The 21,652-nt window shown below is 37.9% G+C and overlaps 2 protein-coding genes across 7 annotated transcripts; one reads left to right on the top strand and one right to left on the bottom strand.

Annotated features, from left to right (window-relative positions):
- Window positions 1–1,972: 1,972 nt before the first annotated feature.
- pnpla4 (patatin-like phospholipase domain containing 4) lies at window positions 1,973–10,415 on the top strand. 2 transcript variants are annotated; one of them, XM_028465615.1, is made up of 7 exons: window positions 1,973–2,057; window positions 3,746–3,934; window positions 4,024–4,118; window positions 5,747–5,882; window positions 6,039–6,104; window positions 7,132–7,284; window positions 8,681–10,415. In XM_028465615.1, the coding sequence occupies exons 2-7, from the start codon at window positions 3,755–3,757 to the stop codon at window positions 8,810–8,812; spliced, it is 762 nt and encodes a 253-aa protein (XP_028321416.1). In that variant the 5' UTR covers window positions 1,973–2,057; window positions 3,746–3,754; the 3' UTR covers window positions 8,813–10,415. The 2 variants fall into 2 exon arrangements, with proteins under 2 accessions (XP_028321416.1, XP_028321424.1); XM_028465623.1 differs by having other exon boundaries at window positions 1,997–2,244.
- A 1,018-nt stretch (window positions 10,416–11,433) lies between these two features.
- On the bottom strand, window positions 11,434–21,425 carry sts (steroid sulfatase (microsomal), isozyme S). Of its 5 annotated transcripts, none has more exons than XM_028465151.1 (11): window positions 21,342–21,425; window positions 21,110–21,189; window positions 19,842–20,057; window positions 17,870–17,991; window positions 17,677–17,799; window positions 16,246–16,657; window positions 15,698–15,834; window positions 14,735–14,872; window positions 14,165–14,324; window positions 12,105–12,226; window positions 11,434–12,013 (listed from the first exon to the last, which is right to left on the bottom strand). In XM_028465151.1, the coding sequence occupies exons 3-11, from the start codon at window positions 20,000–20,002 to the stop codon at window positions 11,658–11,660; spliced, it is 1,731 nt and encodes a 576-aa protein (XP_028320952.1). In that variant the 5' UTR covers window positions 20,003–20,057; window positions 21,110–21,189; window positions 21,342–21,425; the 3' UTR covers window positions 11,434–11,657. The 5 variants fall into 5 exon arrangements, with proteins under 5 accessions (XP_028320952.1, XP_028320926.1, XP_028320933.1 ...); XM_028465125.1 differs by having other exon boundaries at window positions 19,842–20,020; XM_028465132.1 differs by having other exon boundaries at window positions 19,842–20,020; window positions 21,110–21,221; window positions 21,342–21,394.
- Window positions 21,426–21,652: the final 227 nt, after the last annotated feature.

Raw genomic sequence — 21,652 nt, 5'->3', positions numbered from 1 at the left:
AGATATTTTACAGAATACCGACAGAAAAAGCCCAGAAATGGAAATTATGGATCCAGGCACTGATGCGAACAAACGTAGATGGAACTACATGGAGTCCAAAATCTAAGTCGTATGTTTACAGTAGACATTTTGTTAATGGTAGGTTGTGTATTTTGGGGATCTAATTTCTTCCTGACTGATTTTATGACACTGAATATGAATTAGCCTACATTTAAATTGTAATTTATTCAGTAAATGCTGAAATGTTTATATTATTATTTAACAGTAAATATACAATGCGTTGACTTGCATATGAACTGTATGTATATTAAATAAACAAATGTGCTTCTTATACCCATTTATGTTTTATTTTAGGCTGTAATATTATTATTATATTATTATTATTAGCGGCGTTAGCCTAGCATAGCCACATCGCATAACGAGCCAATTATCATGACGACACAGGCCTGTATAGACACAAAAAAAACGTACATAAGCCTAAAAAAAATATATGATTCCATGATTCCAAACCAACCAGATGTAACGGTGCTTGACCTTTGGCTCTAATCTGCTGAAATATTCATACAACATTGAGTAAAACCTTCATTTTGTCCGCGGTAAATAGTGTAAATAGCGGTTGTCGGGCAAATGTAAACCCCTCTTATAATGGAGGAGGGCGTTGCTAAGGCAAATGTCCCGCATGATGATGATGATGTCATCCCGAAAAGGTGTATAACTAACTATGTAATGATTCGCAATACTCTTCAAAAGGCAAATCAAATTTCACAACATTTCTAAAGTCACCATAGCAACAGCTGCCGTTAGCTTTTGCCTTCACTTGATGCTCTGTTGTTATTCCAGCCAACCTTCAACGGTGTCTTCTGAACGAGCTCTGCTCCTCTTTTGTAACGCTCTCTAATCCTCTTTACAACATGTGGAACGCCAAACAATACTAAAGGCAGCGTCAAATTTGTGCTGACACGACGGAAAAGCCGCGCACTAGCAGAAATCTACCCCGAGCCGAAGGTCCAGGGGAAATAAACGCCTCGTGAAGAGGAAATGGAGGGAGAACCAAAAATAGAAAAAAAAGCACCAGAGAGACTTGTTAAGGCGGGAAAACATAAGAATGGGGGATCATAAGGAAATTATTGATGGATTATTGCACGAGTTTGGAGAAGTTGAGATAAAGTCGAGTTTGTTTGGTTTGCACAGGTTGTTGTGTACAAACGCTTGACACTGTATCAAAAGGTTAATTAAGCTCCAGTGCGGTTAACAGACAGGCCGAGCAGGTTGTTATAAACCGAAGAGCAATTAAACTGCACTGTCTGAGCAATCTGCACATTCACCATTGGTGAGGAAACCCACCAAATATGTCAAGACAATAATGTAGTAAATATTTTAGCTTGTTTGAGTTTTTGGCTTTATTCATTCAGGCTTGAAATAAATCCCAATAACAGATATAAATAGCTGCAATATTTGTCCTTAAGATCAATTTGAAGCACGTACACTCCCAAGTCAAGGCCCACAAATGGGTCCTAAACATTTGCTTGGAATCATAAGAAAAAGGTTTTATTTGATTTATTTTTTTAATTAATATATTAATGACTGTACAACTAAAAATGGGTACGTTTAAAAATAATATATATAATTAGACAAGTGGTTTTTTTTTTTTTTTTGTCCTATAAAATGCTCTTATATCAATCTTTCACAATTAAAAAAAAAATAACTACCAGGAAGTTGTTTCCAAGGTTACTTATTCAGTTTTTGATTAGAGGAAGTCTACAGAAAATTAAAAGAAAAAAAAACAGTAAATTTCCATCTCGCATCTAACTACTTAATTTTGGGTTTTTGTACACAAACATTGTACAAAGACTAATATTTAAAAAATATATATGTTTTTACCTTATTCGTCATCTCGACCAAAAACGTTATGATGGAGATTATTTTGAAAGACGTCGCAGAGTGCGTGTTAGTGACGCATTTCCGCTTTTCACAGCCGCGCTGCACAATAGCTAGAAAAGAGTTAAAGTTCACGTTCCTGTGTCGATGAAGTGTCGTTTTAACGATATGATAAGACGGTGAGTCTTAAAGCGGACGTTGTTTCCAGGGAAACAGATTCAATTCACTTGATGGATCCGGAAACGAGTCACATTTAAGTAACTTGGTTCACGTGAGTCACTTGAAGTAATTCAGTCATGTTGGCAGGGAGCGAACTGACTCGTGAGACACAGTCGAACTGAATCATTTGAGTCAGTCGTGTTTCCGGTGAGAGGGCTCTCGTGGTTTCCTCAGATACTGTGTTCAAGGTTTTATTTTGAAATGATCTATTATGAATTCAATATAAAAAAAAAAAAACAATGTACTATTGTTCATCTCTATAACTCAACTCCAGTATTGAAGTTATTCCTAATTTAGGTTGTTTATTATTTTACGCAGTCACAAATGTTAGTAATAATTATTTTTACACGGCATGTCACATTTATATATATATATATTGAAGCGTTTACTTTGAAAATTGGCATTATTTTAGGCCTTTTTTTTCCGGAAACAGTAGGCGAACAACATACATAAAGTTTTATATGAAATAAAAATGCAAAAAGATAAATATATATATATTAAAATAGGCAAATTAATAATATGAATTGCATTAGAAACAGTTTTTAAATATAAAATAAATTTAAATTGTGAAGATGTGAGCCCCTTTAAACGCTCTGTTTGCGGTGGTTTCCAGCTACTGGGTTGCGGACCACTACTAGGCCACAAAGAAAGAATAAAGTTTCAAAAATTAAATATAGAATACTTACTTTTTGGTGTGAAAGGGACTGAAAACCGACGGACTTATTTAAACTTCTAATTACAGACGAGGCTCAGGTGCAGCAGGAAGTCGTGAAGCAGAGCTGATCCCTGATTGGTCAGGAAGTGTCAGTTGTTTTTATAACAAGATTATTTGTAAAATAAATAAATAAAATAAATTGAAATGACAACATAGAAACCTTATCCCTACCTAAAAAAAAAATAATACATGACAATAACAATAAAATTAAATTTTTTTTATCTTTTCACTGGTGACAAAAAAAATATGGTAATTGTATTACTGGCAAATATTTTTTTCTTTTTATTTAGAAATGACGATTAAAGAAAACATGTAATATGTTACATGAAATTAAAAGTCTTCTGAATTTCAATGATTATGGAAAAATAGTTGTAAATCGCAATATCGTTGTTTTTCTATCCAAAATCAATTTGAAATTGCAAATCTTTAGATGATCAGAAAGACAGAAATGCCAATTTGAAATCTTTGACAAAATGGCACGATACGATGCACTTTCTGAAATGTAAATAGCTATATAACTCATGCTTAACCCTTACCAACATGTTTTGGTACAATATCACACACTTCCACAATAATTATAGCTGTATAACCAGTGGTTTAATGTTTAGCTTTAGCAAGTGTAGCAAGTAAACTGACGTCTAACGTTCAATGTTCTGGTTTTGGTGCATTTTGCAGCCTATAAATATGAAATAATGACAATAATAATAACTCCATCAGACGGGAAGAGGCAAACTTTTTAAACAGTGTTTAAAAAGGAAAAAAGTCAGTATCAAAAGATAAATGTCACAATGTGATATCACAATTTTTATTGTAATATATGAAACTTTTTCAAAACTTTAGAACACTGCTGCTTTATTGTCTTCATATTTGGTGTCTGATGCATATCTTAAATTGCTTGTGGTTCATTTCTGGTGAACGTAACATTGCCTGCAGGTGCTGAAAATGGTCGTCCTGAACTTGTCCTTCGCTGCATGTGGTTTCCTGGGTGTTTATCACTTGGGTGCTCTGAGGGCTTTTCTCCACCATGGGGACAAGCTGCTGGGGTCCCTTCGGTCGTGTGCCGGGGCATCTGGTGGCGCTCTAGTCGCCGCTGTCATGATTACGGCTCCTCACAAGTTAGAGGTACAGTGTTTAAAACAAAGTAAAAAAACAACTTTTGGAGACCTACTCACAACGGTGAACCCAACCCAGTGCTTGCTTTTCTTCTCCAGAACTGTGAAACATTCACCTACGAGTTTGCTGAAAGTGTGAGAAAACAGTGGTTTGGAGCTGTCACCCCGGGTTACGACTTTATGCGGACTTTACGGTAATCACTCAGTCACTACTTGCCTAAAAGGACAATCGCAAGTATATGGACGAGTTACATCCCTATTAGACTATTTAGCGGACCACTTTGATAAGTTTTTGTTGTGAATGCCCTCTAGTGCTCCATGAGTTGACCTGGTAACGTGTTTTATAGGTGTGTTAATGTGAAATATATAATCTTTGCCAACATGTTTAAATCAACTCCACACACCCAGGGGTGGACTGGTCATCTGGCATACCGGGCATCGTCCCGGTGGGCCGTCAACCGAAGTGGTCCGATCTGGTTTGCTATGTCTCTTTTTTTTTTTTTTGACGAGTGAGTGGAAGCAGACATGGAAAAAGGTGGCCAAAACTCGTCCAAAAGTGGCAAAAACATGACAAGAAAAAGTGTAAAGTGACTAAAATGGGCCAAAAGCAGTCAAGAGTGGCCAAAAATGGGCAAATAAAGAGGAATGCATGGCAAAGGGTAGCTTAAATGGGCAAAAATGTGGCAAACAATAGTGAAAAAGGGCAAAAATCTGGTACAAAAACAGGCGACATGTAAGGGAAAAAAGGAAACCAGTGTTATTTATTGGTAAAAAAAAATTGATGTCTAAAAGAACTTGCATAAATCAACAAAAAATTGCAAAATGGCCAAAAGTAATAGGTTAAAAGGGGTTAAAGTGTCCCCATTTTAAGGTTTTATGGGTGAATAATTATTAAAATGAAGACATAAAGAGCCACATGTTGAGCATCACTGACTTAATAACAGCTTCTACATGGTGTCGCTGATTATGTAGTGTCCCAGTCCACCCCTGTTCAAAGTTGTAGCTTCTACCAAAATGTTTAATGTCTAACCGTCAACTAATGCATTTCCCGACATATTAGCGATTTGTAAATTATAGTTTTTTGTGGCGGTTTGGATGAATGAGAGAGTCAAGCTTTAGGGTTGCTGGTCAGATACGGACATTATGTCAGAGGGTTTGTGGGGAACAGACTGGTCTGAGATTCGGAGGTAAACCAATGAATCTGCTGTTTTTCAGTGCTCTCAGGGTTATGCATGTTGCTGATGGCGGTAGTCATAACAGAGCAGAGCCTCCTCAGGCAGAGGCCTTGGTGTGTGCTATCAGTGTATGATGGTATCTGGCCTGCTTAGGGTAGTCTGACCAGAACTGACCAGGAGAGAGTTCTGTAATTAGATATCAATAGCCAACGGCGCCATCTAGTGAGTAAAAATATAAATTGCATGTCTCTATGAATGCCATAGTGCAGTAGTTTCCAAAAATTTTCTTTAGCCCCCCCCCCTTTGAAAAAGTAAAACATTTTCAGTTTGTGTTGTAATCTGATTTATTAGTGAAGAAATGGCATGAATTTGTCAAAGTTATTTCAGTAAATTGTTGGGTACGATCATAGACGGGCAAGGTTGTTCTTTGGGTGCAGTTGACACTTTCATTGTTTTTTCCCCCATGATCTTGATTTCACACCTGCTACATTGTCGCCCCTGAAAGCAGAGTTTAATATCTAAAGTCTGACGATGCTGTTAGTCCCTCATTAGTATGCATTAGCTACGTTGTTAATGTTCAACAGCTTGAGTTCTAATTACCAGTTAGTGTGAAATGTGGAGGTCATCTCCGTGTGGGTCTCCTCCAGGGAGGGCATCGAGGACATTCTGCCCAGCGAGGCTCACACTCTGGCCACCGACCGCCTCCACGTCTCCATAACACACTCATCAAGTGGCAAGAACCACGTGGTGTCCCGGTTTAGCTCCAGAGAGGAGCTCATAAAGGTAGACACGACCCAGACCCAGCCATAAAGGTTTATTATTCTTGTTATACCAAAAGTTTGCATCGCTCAGTTTTTTACAGCTTTGACAAGTACAATAAAGGAAAGAGAGTGAATACTTTTTTTTAATTGTAGGTATTACAAGTTTTCTGTTTTTTAGGCTCTGCTCGCCAGCTGCTTCGTCCCCGTCTATGCTGGACTCAAACCAGTAGAATTCAGAGGACAGGTGAGTAGTGTTAAATTTATCAATGAAAATAATGAGGAAATACATTCATTAACGACCCTTGTTTTCCCATGACAAGACATGATGAGCTAAAAATAAATACTTGCTAATAAAAACAACTTAGACAAGACTAAAATCTTAGTCAGGTTCAGGTTTCAGATCAATCAAACAAAACAGCAACAAATTCTGCCGTTACTGGTGACTTTTATGATTCTGGTGCAAATCTGGTCAAAAATATGGTTAAAGTCCAACCCAGTTATTCATTTTTAACCTAAATTCTGGTCATGTGGTTTGATTTTTTTTTTTTTTTTATATTACATTCATTTTTGCATGAGCTTTAACCTTTTTTTCACCACGCATGCCATATGGACAATAGTTAAATTAATTAAATACCTTCAATTATTTAGTGTGGAGTATTTTGATTCTAAACCAGATTTGGATTATTACTTGAAAGAAGTTGCGAAGCACTCTAGTCAACTAACGCTATTGCGGACAGAAATGACTAAAATGTGTCAAAAACCATTATGCAATTTCCTCTTAAGTCAAAAAATTCAAATAAATCTTAATTTGGCTAACAGCAATAACAGTTCAGGTGAGTCACTGCAAAGAGTGCATTTGCTGTTGTGTACTTTAATAAGTCTTGCACTTCTTGTATGATGTATAAATCAATGGTTTGTGAATCATCCTAGGGGTGATTAAAGTCATTCCTACTCCATCTTTGCCAAATTAATCTTCTTGGTACGGCTGCGGTAAAGCATCATGCTTTCCCTTTTAAAGTGCATCTATCCGTTTGAAAATTGGCCCCTAGTTTTGAACAATTTGGACCATTTATCCAGAACATCATTAAACTGTCTTGTGTGCATGGAAGATGTTGTCACCTGGCCCGTGTTTGACAAGAACTAAATCTCTGGCGTGTCCTTTGTTGCCTCTAACAAAGCAAACAGATGAACTTTAACAGCCTCTGTTAGAACAGACAGTGTTGCCCAAAGGCCTGGCAGGCTTTCAACACACTCTGATTTGTTCCTAATAGACATGGATTGACGGAGGATTCACGGACAGCTTGCCGATTCTTCCTTTGGGACGAACCATCACTGTTTCACCTTTTGCCGGATTGCAGGATGTGTGTCCCATCCACAGGGGGCGCTTCAACACCCAACTTAAGCTGGCCAATATGAATATAATGGTAATCCATTTGTTATTACAATGGGGGTCCAATGTACCAACAGGTTCAGGGGAGGTGATCCTTTAAGAAGTAAAAAAAAAAAAAAAAAAAAGGATCCCTAACAAGCCTTTTGGAGACCTTTCAACACCGAAGGTTTGGGATGAACCTTTTTTATATAACGGTTTGTAAGAAAACCAAAATGGCCAACGCGAGCCTTCATGATCATGAACAAACAGGTGTTGCCAACCTTGCGTCTTACTGTATTAAGCCCCTTTTCACACTACTTGTGTTCAAATAAGCAACAAGCGACAAATCAAGCAACTTTTTCTAGTGTCCAGTTACTCTTCAAAAGTTCCATTTCAGGGTTGTCACGTTACACTTTTCCTTTCCGTTTGGTTCTGTTCCCTATTTTTAATTTATCTTTACTGTCTATTAATCTTCCCAAAATCATGCCAAACATGTTAAATAGGGTTGATAGTCATCTACTATTATTAACTTACATTTTACATTGGTGATGCACCGAAAAATGTTGGCCAAAAATGCCCCAAAAGTGCATTATCGGTTTTCAGCCAAAATACTTTTTGGACCGAAACAGGATTTTTCAAAACACCGTGGTCATCACGTGCAGGTCTGGAAACTGGCCAACACATGTGTTCGCGAAGCTGCCATGTTTCAATACATCAGAGTATTAAAGCAGAGTTTGACACAAGGGACTTTCAGTTTTCGGTCTTGGTTTTCGGTTTCGGCTAAGAATTTTCATGTCAGTGCATCCTCATTTTACATGCTTCAGATGATTCACGGGGATGTAACGCTGAAGTCACGTGAGATTACATCACAAGAGCAACATTAGTCACATTGCTAAACCCTAAGCAAATATGACGGAAATGCGTACTGTGGTCCTGTAATTACCACCAACTGGCAACTCACCCTCACGTCTTGCGCGTAGCCCTGTGAAATTGATACTTCGGCTATGAAGAGTCACCAGACAACAAGACAACTAGTTCAGCTAATTCACCAGCTTTGTCCCAGAACCTTTTCAGATTTGAATGCAGTCGTAATAATCTGAACCACTTGTTCATCCCAATCACAGGATAACATGATTACTACTCAATCCGTTACACGTAGCAAGAGATTTTGAACAGAATTATAAGCGGAATTGGACATATTCGTCCCAGTTTCTAGATATTGAATCACCTGTTTTTCAAGTGACTTCCTGGCTGTGCGACTTTTAACGAAGAGGAGTTGGCACCACTGGCGCAAACTAATAAAACCAGCAAACCCCAGAGATAGCTACAGTTCCAGACCTTTTTTCCTCCGAGCCCCCTGTAGCTTTCAGCACCTGTCGATTCTCTCAAGGATTTTAGGAAGCGTGAGATGTAACTGGTTTTTTTTCTTCTTTTTTTTTGGGTCCACTCAGTTCTCTGTGGAGAACATCAAACGTCTGAACCGGGCTCTTTTCCCTCCTTCCACCGGCACCATGCAGGCTTTCTGCGAGGAAGGCTTCTCTGATGCCGTGCGCTTCCTCAAGCGAGAAGAATGGATAAACTGAGTCGCACGACCTCAAAGCACGAGAGAAATGCAGACATGCAACCCAACGGCCAGATTATATTATGTGTATTTATCTGCTATGTGATGTATGTTTTCTTGTTTTTCTAAAATAAATAGCAGTAAAACGAAGTCAGATTTGCGATGTCTATTGAGTGACGGACATCAAACGCACTCACCCAGCACATCAGCGTATAGGAATCGATGAGTAATATCATGTTGGGTCTTTGAGCGAAGTCCTTGTAAAGGCTTCCTTTTAAGGATCAAGGCTTGACTGTACAGCTACCAGCATGAAAGAAGGTGTGTATCACTGGGAGTCTCAGATGTTTTAAATCACACACACACACAGTATGTGACTGAAGCTGAACATGATGAAAGACCCTCGTGTGAACATGGACTCTTCATGAATTTTCCAAGGAGGCATTTAATTTCCCGCGTCTTAAGGCAGAGGGATGAAACACAGCCAGGGATTCACGAGCCAGTTTGAAGGGAGACCACACTGCTGTCATGGATGTCAGGGGCCCGACCGTCATCTTTGAAGTGGCGGACGCTCCTACTGGAGTTCCCCCGCTGCTGGTTTTCATTTCAGGAGACGTGAGCAGGGTTTGCCATTGGGGAACTGATGCTCCATTGTTGCTCTTCCCTCAGGATGTTGTCATGGTGTGTGGAAATGAACATCCAGTTACTCTATAGCAGGGAGTCAAACTCATTTTAGTTCAGGGGCCAAATACGGACCAAAAAGGGGCCAAAAGCGAGACACAGATGTCGGGAATCGAACAATTTCAACATTAGTGCTACTTTGCATTTCCATGTATAAATGATATAAAAGCTTGTATGCAGAGCAATGGTCACCAACATGGTGCCCGTGGGCACCAGGTAGCCCATAGTAACCACACGAGGGGCCCTCAGAACTATTGTGGAGCTCTCGTCATCAATGAGCTCCAACTAAAATCAGATTTACTTGCCAGACTTCAAACCCACACAGATAATGACAGATCAGTGCCTCAGTGGTTACATACTGCTGCACAATATATACGTTTTTGTATAAAATGAACCATCTTTAGAAAACAACTTCACTGAAACATTGCAACACGTTTTTAGGTGTCACAGACTTTGTATATGGGTTGTGATGATGTAATGAAAAATAAACAATTGCATAAATAAGGAGAAATAAATTGTTGCATGTCGAAACTCAAAGTAAACATTTAGTATTGAATGTGTGCTTTTTAAACTGGCAGCCCTTTGGACTATTCACTAGTAGCTTGGAAGTAGCTGGCCGTTTCAGAAAGGTTGGTGACCCCTGATGTAGAGTATATACCGACAATATCCAAGCAACGGGTGAAAGGTAGTATATTTTTTAGTATATTTGGGGAAATTGTATCAAATAATTCAAGGATTGAGCAGAAAAAACTAGGTTTGTTCCAACAATTCAAGAGTAAAAATGACTTGTTATACGTGCATTGGGGAAACTTGTAGCCTCTGTAAATATTGTAGACTTTTATTGAATTTGTCACCAATTCTTTGCTATTGTAGCTTTCCTCTGTGTCTTATAAGTGTTTATTGTCTTAACTTGTCATTGTACTAGTCATATTCATAACATTCATTATTCACCCAATTAAACAAAAAGTTTACAGTGTGCCAATTGAATTCATAAAGAATAATTGGTATAATTGAGACTGAAGTGTGAAGTGGGATGTTCTGAAAATGTGTTATGACATGTCTTCTTGATCAATTGTGTACACACCAACAGCCTTTATTTTATTTAGATTTCTGTACATTGTTTCTCTTGTTTTAAGTATTGTTTGAATATTTTTGTTTGAACTGTGTTCCTGCTTTGTTTTATCAGTAATTGTTTTATTTGTCATGTTGTATTCTCTCTGTTTTTAATACAATTTAGGTCGTCTTTTAAAATCTGACCAGGGACACCCGATGAGCATTGTGCATTGACCCTTTTAAATAATCAATACATTCAAATTCAAATGACCCAGTAATGATTAAAAGAATATTCACAATCTAGATTAAATTTCGATGCCACCCTTACATCCCTTTCAAAGTAAAACGCAGCCTAGTTGGATTTAAAATGAGCCAAAAAAAAAGGAAAATCTTGGCAACAGATTCGATGGTTAATTTGAACACGTTTTAATTAGTACTGAATGAGTCCCAAAGCAACTTTACATTATCAGCTACATAGGTTTATTCTCACAGGGACACTTTCACACACGGACTCAAACTGCCAACCGTTCAAGCAGAAGACGACCATACCCACCTTCTAAATTGAGCACTTGGGCCTTAAGTCAGTGGTTCCCAAACTTTTTCTTTCTCTTATTCATGAATCCAAGCACCCCCCTTTGTCCAACTACAACATTTAGAATCAGAATCAGAATCATGTTGATCATGTTTGAGCTCAGATTTTTTTAATTTTTTTACTGCATTTTAATTTAATTAGATTTATATTTCACAAAGTGAAAGTACAGAAATACAGTTGCACAAAATTGTGTTTTATACAAAAAAAAAAAAAAGAATAATAATTAAAAAATGTCAAACATGTATTTGAATAAAAATAAATAAATAATAAAATAAACAATTAAGAAAAATCTATTTAAATTTTTCAGAAATTACCCATGGTTGAAAAAATAGTGGCTCCTGAATAGATTTATTTCTATAGTTTTTATCATTTCCGGTCATCTCACCACTGGGGTGGGACCGAGACTGACACTTTGTTAATTTTCCTCTCTCTCTCAAGTGCCCCCTGTTGTGCCATTGCGTACCCCCATTTGAGAAACACTGTCCTAAGTGGTTATTATTGAGTATGAACCCCTGTTTCCTCCTGTGATGACTTCAGCAGTGTCTCAGTGCTGCTGCTGCTGACACTGGCACAGCTGCCTCAGTGTAGAGCAGCATGGCTGCAGCCAGGGTTTCCACATTACATTATTTCCACTAAATTGGCTTTCCACTGGTATCACCGACCTGCCATGAGCGCTCGCCGCCTCCTGCATCGCAGCTACGACAGAGTAAAACGCTGGCTCAGTGTCGGGGGTCAGCGGCGTGGTTTCTGACGGGTCCCTGGAGAGGTCAAAAAGCAGCGGGGGGTTGTGATAAGTCACATAGTCTGGCGTGCAGAAGCAGACGTGTGTGTTAAAACAGGCCGTCTGGTCCTCCGGGGAGAAGTTTGGAGTGAAATAAAATGCTTTCCACACTTGAGTGCCTGCAGAAGTAAATAAATACACAGTCATGAACACTGTGACTTAGCCTAAACATATTGAATGTATTTTGATTTCCTGGGTGGTATGACTTACTGTTCTTGGGATGCCATCTGACAGCGTTTAAATAGGCATTGCAGTAATGAAAAAGAAACTCGTGGTTTGATCTTTTCACTTTTCTCTGCAGCAGATCCATCAGGTTGTGACCATCGATCACCCTGTAGCCCACAAACCAGGAAGTAAACAGTAAACTACTTTAAAGCAGACATAGACAACTAGCCACCGCCAACTTATACGTGAAATACACAAATTACTCCCAAGACACACAAAATAACTACAAAAACACACAAAAATAACTGAGCAATGTAAATAAGATAACCAAAAACATCCAAAATTACAAAAAATACACATGACTTAAAAACAACGACAACAAAATACACTAAACAACTTCGAAAATTATCTGAATAATGTACAAAACAAAAGAAAAAATTCACAGAATGCCTCCAAAACTACAAGAAAAATACACAAAAAGGCAAAAATAAAAACAAGGACAACAAAATATACTAAACTACTACAAAAATTATCTGAATAATGTACAAAACAAAAGAAAAAATACACAGAATGCCTCCAAAAAATGTACCACGTTACAGAAAAATACTCACAACTCCAAAAACATCCAAAATTATAAGAAAAATACACAAAATGACTTCAAAAAATGACAGAAAGAACAAGGATAACAAAACATACTAAACAACTGCAAAAATGATCTGAATAATGTAGAAAACGACAGAAAAGATACACAAAATGCCTCCGAAAAACGTACTAAATTACAGAAAAATACTAACGACGACTCCAAAAACATCAAACATTACAAGAAAATACACAAAATGACAAAAAAAACAAGGATAACAAAATATACTGAATAGCTACAAAAATTATCTGAATAATGTACAAAACAACAGCAAATAATAATAATAATAATGAAATACACACAATGACTCCAAAAACACAAAACCAAACAATTTCAAAAAAACAAAATGACAACAAAATATACTAAACTGCTACAAAAATTATCTGAATAATGTACAAAAAACTCCAAAAACATCCAAAATCACAAGAAAAATACACAAAATGACAGAAAAAAATGACAGAAAAAACAAAACATACTAAAAAAACTACAAAAATCATCTGAATAATGTGGAAAACAACAGTAAAAATACACAAAATGCCTCCAATAAACGTACAAAATTACAGAAAAATACACACGACTCCAAAAACACACGAAAGTAAACAATTTCAAAAAACACAGAATGATAACAAAATACATGAAAAACAACAAAGAAATACACAAAATGTGGCCCTTAAATCACATTTTTGTGGCCCCACTGTGATAAAAGTCGCCCATCTCTCCTTTAAAATAAACCACCCTTAAAAAAACAAGCTTTGACCCAAACCAAAGAAAATATTCAGTTTTTCAAGCTGAAATAAAACATAAGTTAATAAAATCTGAATGTCTGGCAGGTTATGAAGCTATTTTACTCAAAAATAACTTCAATTTAAAAAAAGTAAACGACAAACATTTCCATCCACGTGTTGGGAAAATTTTATTAAAAACAGAAAATGTTGAAAGTAACCAACTAAACATTACACGATTTGGGTCTCGACCCACATGTTGAGAACAACTGCATTAAACTATGTTTAGCTGTATGTGGTGACAAAATAAAATCTTGGTTTTTATTTCAACGCGAATTTAGGTTTTTAACTTTTAAAGAAAATAACTGAACTAAACCTTCAGTATGATACAATCTTTTGAAAGATATTTCAATTAAAATTCACTACGGGTACCATTTGAGTTTGTGCATCAAACGTTTTTCAGAGAGTGCCATGGAATTTTAATTTGGGATTTTATTTTGAAAATGCACAACTGAACTGTCACATTAATGCCGCATGTTAATTTTATCGCAGCTGCCTTTGGTCTCTTACATTAAATAATCACCATTTGATTGCCTTTCATTTTATCTCCATAACACTAATGGCACGTCACAGCGGTACGAGAACAACCCCAAAAAGAAAATGACGGGAATAAATGCTCTGCTAAAATGTGCATTTAAAAAGGTAAGAGCTCAATAAATCAGGAGAAGGGCTCCATCACTCACCTGTCCTCTGGGACCACAGCTCCACTCAGCTTTACCACTGTGGGGAAAAGATCCATGTTACTGGTGGGCTCATCAATCTGGTAACCACCGGGGATTTTTCCTGGCCACCGCACAACGCCAGGCACCCGGATTCCTCCCTCCCAGTTTGTGGATTTCCCTCCTGTCCAGGAAGCGAAAACACACGTTAAAAAAAATCCTGATCACGATGAAGCTACTTGAAAATGAAACAATGAAAAATGAATTAGACGGAAAAAAGTGTTGCTTGTTGAAATGTAAGTATTTATATTTACCGGTACCTTCCTTCATTATCATTCCCTTTAACTAAAGTGGAACTAGGAAATTGTCGCAGTATTTCAGTGTTTATCAAACTGGTAGGCAGTTCTTGAGATTATTCAGTAACTTTGAAGTAGCTCACGGTTTCAGAAAAGTTGGTGACCCCTGGCCTAAAGCGTAACAATGAAATGTTTTCATTCATTTCAGGTTTATTTAAGAAAAAAAAACACTGTATAAGTCAAACTGTTGATTTCTAATGAAAAAGTTACGGTAGGATTTATCATCTTGTTGAGGTACCTTTGTATATCCCGTTCCAGCCTCCGTGGATCTCTCCTTTAGCAGACACTTCCTCCAAGTGAGCGCCCTGGTCCGAGGTCAGATAGACCAGAGTGTTTTCCCTCAGGTTTAGTCTGTCCAAGGTCTGCATGATCTGACCTGAGAACAGCCAAAACATAATGTACACCCTAAACAACCTGTCAATGTTTGGAAACCATTTAAATAAAACAGAGCAGGGCTAACTTCTGCATATAAACACTAAGCTATCTGCATTAGCCTAGCCTAGGCCTACTTGAAGCAGCCAATCAGCTTTGATATTGTGCTGATCTTCTTTATCACAATAACATAGTCTCTGAAGGTCTTGATTACCTTAAAATCCATTCGTTTGAGGATTATATCATGCGGTCAACCAATAATCCCAATTGTCCAGCACATTATCAATGCCATTGCTAGCTTGTATTGCTGCTGTTAGCTTGCTAACTGCAATTTGCTATCGACAATTTGAGCTATAACACCAAAAGTCAACTGTTGCTATATCTGCAGGAGATATAGCAACAAAACAAAGAGACCGAAAGAGAAAAAATGCAACAAATGAAAATCTATTCATCCACGTTTGTCTCATGTCCGTGTATTTTAAGATGATAATCTCCTTTAACTGTAGCAGCATTAAACTGATTTCAAAGTCTGACCAAAAGTATCTCTTTTTCCTTTCCTGACCATACGTCTCTTTTTTCCCAGAGTCGGTCGTGGTAAGAAAAAGTGGTGCATGTGCCGAATTAAGCTAACGTGGCTACATACACTATTAGCTTGATTGTCAATTGCATTATCTGTGTGCGCTGATCAAGCTACGGATTGTCCAACACAGGTTTACGTGCATTTCCATGTCCAATATATAGTCATGTTTAAGATATGCAAAGTAATGTTTAAAGTAATGATCACATGGGGGTCAATATGAGGAGATTAAGTAGCTTCTAGTCGCCCTACCTACACTCCAGTCCACCTCGTGAACAGCATCTCCATAGATACCGTGACGACTCGTTCCTTTGAACGCAGCAGACACAAACAGAGCCGTGTGGACTTGTAGAAATGACAAAAACAGCAGGAAGGGCCGGTCAGAACTCCTATGGGAAACAAAACATGAGATCATTTACCTTAAGTTTGAGGTTGGTTTAAGTCTTAGTTGAAGGAGCCGAGTTATTTTGTAAGCATTGGAAACTGTGAGTCTGACTGACTAACGATGACCGGTGGGGTTCCTCAGAGCTCCGTTCTTAGACCCCTTCTGTTCAGCCTTTATATGCTTCCTTTGGGACCAATTCTACAGAGCTGTAAGGTTGATCACATACGCAGATGACACACAACTACATCTATCACTGAACCTAGATCACTATGGTCCCATTGAGGTGTCGACTGCTGAGATGAATCAAAAATTCCTTTAACTAAATCATGTTTATCACTCTAAGCTACATTCTAATTGTTTGGTGCCTAAACCGATTACTACAAAGATCACCAGCGTTACGGATAAGCTAACCTACCTTTGTATGAAGTCCACTGCCTCTTGAGTCATCTTTAGAGTTAGGTTCTCCGACTGAAACGGTTGCTCCACGATCCTGTGGTCCCTCATGAGGATGCAGTTCAAATACGGGACAATCCGGAGGTAGCCCAAAAACAGTCCTGACATTATCGCACACATCGCACAGACACCTAGGATCAGCCCTCTGCGGATTCGAATGAACCCGCTGTATTCCAGCAAGCCAGCGGTGATCAAGACGATGACCAGGGTTCTGTAAGGTAAGTATTTGTAGAGCTGGAAAACAGTGCCGTGTCCGGGCTGGCAGTCGCGCAGGTTCGTCAAAGGGATCCCGAAGAAGTAGTCAAAGCCGTGCTTGCTGGGGTGGTGGCAGTGATCAGTAGTGCTCTCACAGTTGAGTCCAAGGTGCCATTTTCCTATAGGGAAATATATGCACCTCCTTAGTAATGATTAGGGATGTAACGATTCACGATACTGGGTTCAAGATACGATTCTCTCACGATTTATTTTACAAAATAGGACTGTAGACAATTTTTTTTTTGGGAAAGAAACTAGAAAATACTGTATTATTTTCCTTTTATTTTTCATTGTCAAAAGAATTCCTTGATAAACAATTCAAAACAATGCAATTTAACTAAAAATAAATCTTGAATGAAATAAATAAAAAAATAATACAAATGAAAATGAAGCCTATCAATTTAAATTCTGGTTCTATAATAAACAATGCAAAACTGCAAAATAGTTCTTTTTCTTTTAAAAGTGCAACTGAAAATGTATTTTGTGCCTTAACAATTGGACTTTAAAAAAAAAAAAAAAACGTGATTGCACTGATGTACGTCATATTTGTTTGGACCAGCAGAGGGCGTTGGTAACACAGTGGTCGGTTGGCATGCAGATATCTTGCAGTGAAGAAGAGAAGCTATGCTAGCAGACAGAGCTAATAGAAAAACGTGACTTTTACAGATATTCAAGTAATATTACAGATATTCTTTCGGTGCTAAAGGGGTAATGAATCATTTATTAACATATTTAAGAGTAGAAGGCGGCCAGAAAGAAAGTATTAGCAGACTCCGCCCGCCGCCTACAATTGTGGTTAAAAAAAGTACTGCGATTCAAATTTCAGAAAATCAATATCAACCGTGATACCTATGAATCGATTTTTAACTGCCTTACGATTAATCGTTACATCCCTAGTTATGATCCTCACCAGAGGAAGTTCCCAAACAAATCATTACAATGTCTCTTAGAGTCAGAGTCACTCCCAGCCAGGACTGATTGTGCTAATGGGGAGCTCGCCAGGAGTCGGCAGCACGACAGAATTGGACTCTTGATTTCAAAGTTTCAGGACATTTGTTAGGTTAATAGTTAACTCTGAAAAATGATACTTAGCGGATAAAACGGGGGAATGAAACAAAAAGGACAAACAGACCCATACCGATAAGACTGGTCTCGTAGCCTTGTTGTTTTGCAATTTTTGCAAAAGTCATCTCTTGAACGGGAAGTCCTCCAGATGCAGCGTTGAATATGAAGACACCAGGTCTGTCATTGCCTACTAAACCTGTCATAAAAAAGAGCTTGACTTTGGTTAGCATCATGTTAACCGTGAGATTTTTTAGCTTTGCACTGACCGGATCGTATTGGGTACCGCCCGGTGAGGAAGGCTGCCCTGCTGGGGGTGCACAGGCTTGCTGCAGCAATGTGGTGAGTCATCATGACGCCTTCCTCTGCTAGCCGGTCGATGTTTGGGGTACTATACATTCAAATACATGTGAAATGCGTCAGTCCCGAGTTATCCTTGGCTACAGTCAGTAAAGCTGCGCTAACAGTCTTTTGCGATTGTGTTCCCAACTTTTGCAGAAAGGTCAACTGATACAACCAAATGGTGGGTGGGTATCACTGCGTTGGGTCACCATTAACCATTGTGACATAATGACGACCCCTGATCTAGAGGAACCAATGGAAAACTTCTACTTAGGACGTCCAACTTTTGAAATCAGATTTGATCGTGCAGTTTTTTTTCCCACCCTTCTGACCATTGAAACATTTAAGAGATTTAACTTAAAGCTGAAGTATGTAGAATCTGTGAGACTGGAATGGAAACGTCAACGCTCCCCCTTTCCCTACTTGTTTTAAATCCACTTGCATTCTCGTGACCACGCACAACTGTGGAGCTATTTGCAGTTAATTTGTGGGTAAATCTGGCGATTTTCCAACTCCTCTTACAACAAATATAGCAACTTTTTCTTTTGTTATTGGAAAGTTTTCTGATGTTTTACAGACTCTGATAGGAGTTTGCGCGGACCACTGTGGATGAGTATGTTTGAGCCTTCAGACTGTCGCTTCCCCACATTGTTTTTCTTCTCTTTTTTTTTTTTGCTTGCTTTGCCGTGGAAGCCGTTGTGCCTAATGCCCCGATGGGAAATTTTCAAGCCGAAACACCTTTTGTCGAGCAGCCAATAATAATGCCCAAAAATGCGAGGCCCTACTTTTTGACATACAATGCACAAACACGCACGAATAACAGTCACAAAGACACAACTATTGTATTTGTACGGCATAATTCCACTGCAATACTGTATGTTTTTATCAAGTAGAATAAGATTGTTTAATAATACTGCAATCCTGCAGGCACAAGGCCTACAATCACAAAGGACCCATTAAAAGGTGCCATGCTGAAAAAAGTTTTCCGTATGGCTTTATTTTGGAAACAAAAGCATAAACAAAACAATAACAGAATATTAGGATTTTTTCAAATCACACACCTGCAGCGCTGCTGAACGGACTTTAACAAGGATAGGATTTCTGTTCATTTATCTTTTTTACTAGTTTTTACTAGCAACATGTTGTCAGCCTGGAGAGCAGTCTGTTAACCGTAAGATCCGCCTCTCGGCTTCAGCTACTGTCGGCTGGAATATGAAGGTAGAAACAAGACGCTGATCCATCATCCAGACGTGGGTCTATCTCCGTCCCCTGATCTGCGCTTTTCCTCTGAGATTCCCTCACACAGGATGGATTTCATACCCGACCCGAGCCCGACGGGCCCTGATGGAACCAGACGGGTCAGGCCGAGTTCGGAGGCGTATTTCGGCAGTTACTTCATCACAAAATGTGTGTGAAAGAACCGTTGTGATCGGTTCCGTCTTTTACAAAAGCTTTAGCAGACTTACTATTTTTTTCAATATCATACAAGTACAAATTGTTGTATATACTACTGTATATACTATATTGTGAAACCCTCTAACTAAATACACACCATGAATACACTCTGAAAACGCACAAAACAATAAAAACTCACAAGATGACAGAAAAATACACGACACAAACAAACACAAAACACAAAAATGACCACGAGAACAACTGAAACCACCTAAAATACACAAAACGACAAACAAATCCACAATATTACTAAACAATTAGCACAAAAACAAAGGAAATGACACCTAAAATACACAAAACGACAAAAAAAGCATGCAGAACGTAAACAAAACTACAGAAAATTACACTAAGACCACACAAACAAACAAAATCACTACAAAATGCACAAATCAACTACAAGAAAACACAGAAATTTGAAATTAGCCATTAACTTGTACTTTTCACCTCAGAGTTGTATTTCCATAACATCCCAAGTCTCCAATCCCCAGGTCGTCCACCATCATCAGAACAAAGTTGGGTTTTTGGCTCTGCTGGAGAGACGGACAGCTCCAGGTCCACCACAACAGAAGCAGTGGGAGCAGAGGACGAGAGGACACTGGCTTCATGGTGGAGGAACAATGTTCCTGGAAAGACGACACAACGGGTTTCCATGTCACATTCCTTCAAAGGCAAACATCTGTATTAGACATATTGAACTGCCACATCGACCGAGGAATCCGGACCCTGTCCTTAACACTTTGACCCTGCTAAGCTAACATCGCCATGTGCTGAGTGGACAAAAACACACCCTGACTGCTGGTATGGAGAAAAAAAAAAACATCTCTTTTCAGTGATTGCGAAAAACAGACGGAAATCTGTATTGAGAGAATATCATGACTTTTCATCATATTTTAGCATTGAACTGGTGGTTAAATATGCAGATAACGCTAAATTTCACGCTACAGTATGTTGCGAAACTGCGTGGTTACGTGCTTGATCTCGTGAGATTTCAATGGCAACAAATAATAACCTAATTATTCCCCATTAAGTAGTTTTGGCATTATTTTGGGACGTTTAGTTTGTCAGTCATGATATCAATAAGGAAAGCTGTTAAACAGGAAAAAAAAAAAATGTAAAATTCTGATTATAGAAAAAAAATAACAGAATTGTTAGACCCTAAAATGGGAATTTTGGAAAAAATTAAATAGAAAATAAGGCGCAACTGTGTTTAGAAGGAAATATGAAAAAGCCACTGTGCATAATGTTAAATACAGCCATAAAAGATGAGGAAAAGACACATTTTATTTTCAAAAAAAAAAAACATTCATTGCATTTCATTTTTACAGTTAAACTGCTGCATGTTAAATGTGCCATGGCGGCTTTTTTGGTTTAGGTTTGTGCATAATTTTCAATAGACTTCTCATCAACTAATGAAATTAATTTTGTCTTACATTGACGTCTTATTTTACTGACCTTTTGTCTGTTAAAGCGTCGTCTGAAATGGAAAAAATAATAAATACTATCGGATTAAAATAGATTTTTAGATGTTTAAATATATATATATATATATATTCAGTTCTCAGCTATAGAACATTTTTTTCAATTATTTTTTACAAGTACATTTCAGTGCAATATTATTTTTTTAAAGCTAGATTTAAAAATTTGGACAATAATTAAATCATTATATTTAATACATTATTACAAGCAACACAGAATGATTTTATATAACAAACCTGAAAGATGTGTTGACAGCACAGCACTGCTCAGGCAGAGAACAAGAAACCGGAAGTACAATGATAAACAACTCCGAGTCCTGTCGGGATCAATGTCCGGTTTCAGTTTTCACTATAAACACACACACACGTGCCTCTATGCGACAGGTAAACTGATAATAAAAAAAATAATAACAAATTTAAATTAAAAAAAAACAAAACGGCAGGGCACACGCACGTCATACATACGTACATATATTCAAGTGAAGTGGATGTCTCACAAAGCTCGTGAGAACTAGCGCCATCTTCTTCTGTGTTACCTGCCGACTTACTTCCGGTTTGAGGTTTAAAAAAGAAAATAAAAGACCACAGTGACAAATATACAAAGACTGAATCAAAGTAGACTACATAGGTTCCTATTTGCATTTTCAAACTAAACCAAACACTTTTTTCCCTCCATTTTATTTGCATATATTTGGAATATGAAGAAACTTTAACAAACAAAAAACTAAAAATATAAAAATCAATCTAGAACCAAACAGGAAAAAAACAAAACAAAACAAA

This window comes from Gouania willdenowi, chromosome 2, assembly GCF_900634775.1.
Source record: "Gouania willdenowi chromosome 2, fGouWil2.1, whole genome shotgun sequence".
Taxonomy (NCBI): Eukaryota; Metazoa; Chordata; class Actinopteri; order Blenniiformes; family Gobiesocidae; genus Gouania; species Gouania willdenowi.
This window is presented reverse-complemented; position numbering and strand designations above follow the sequence as displayed.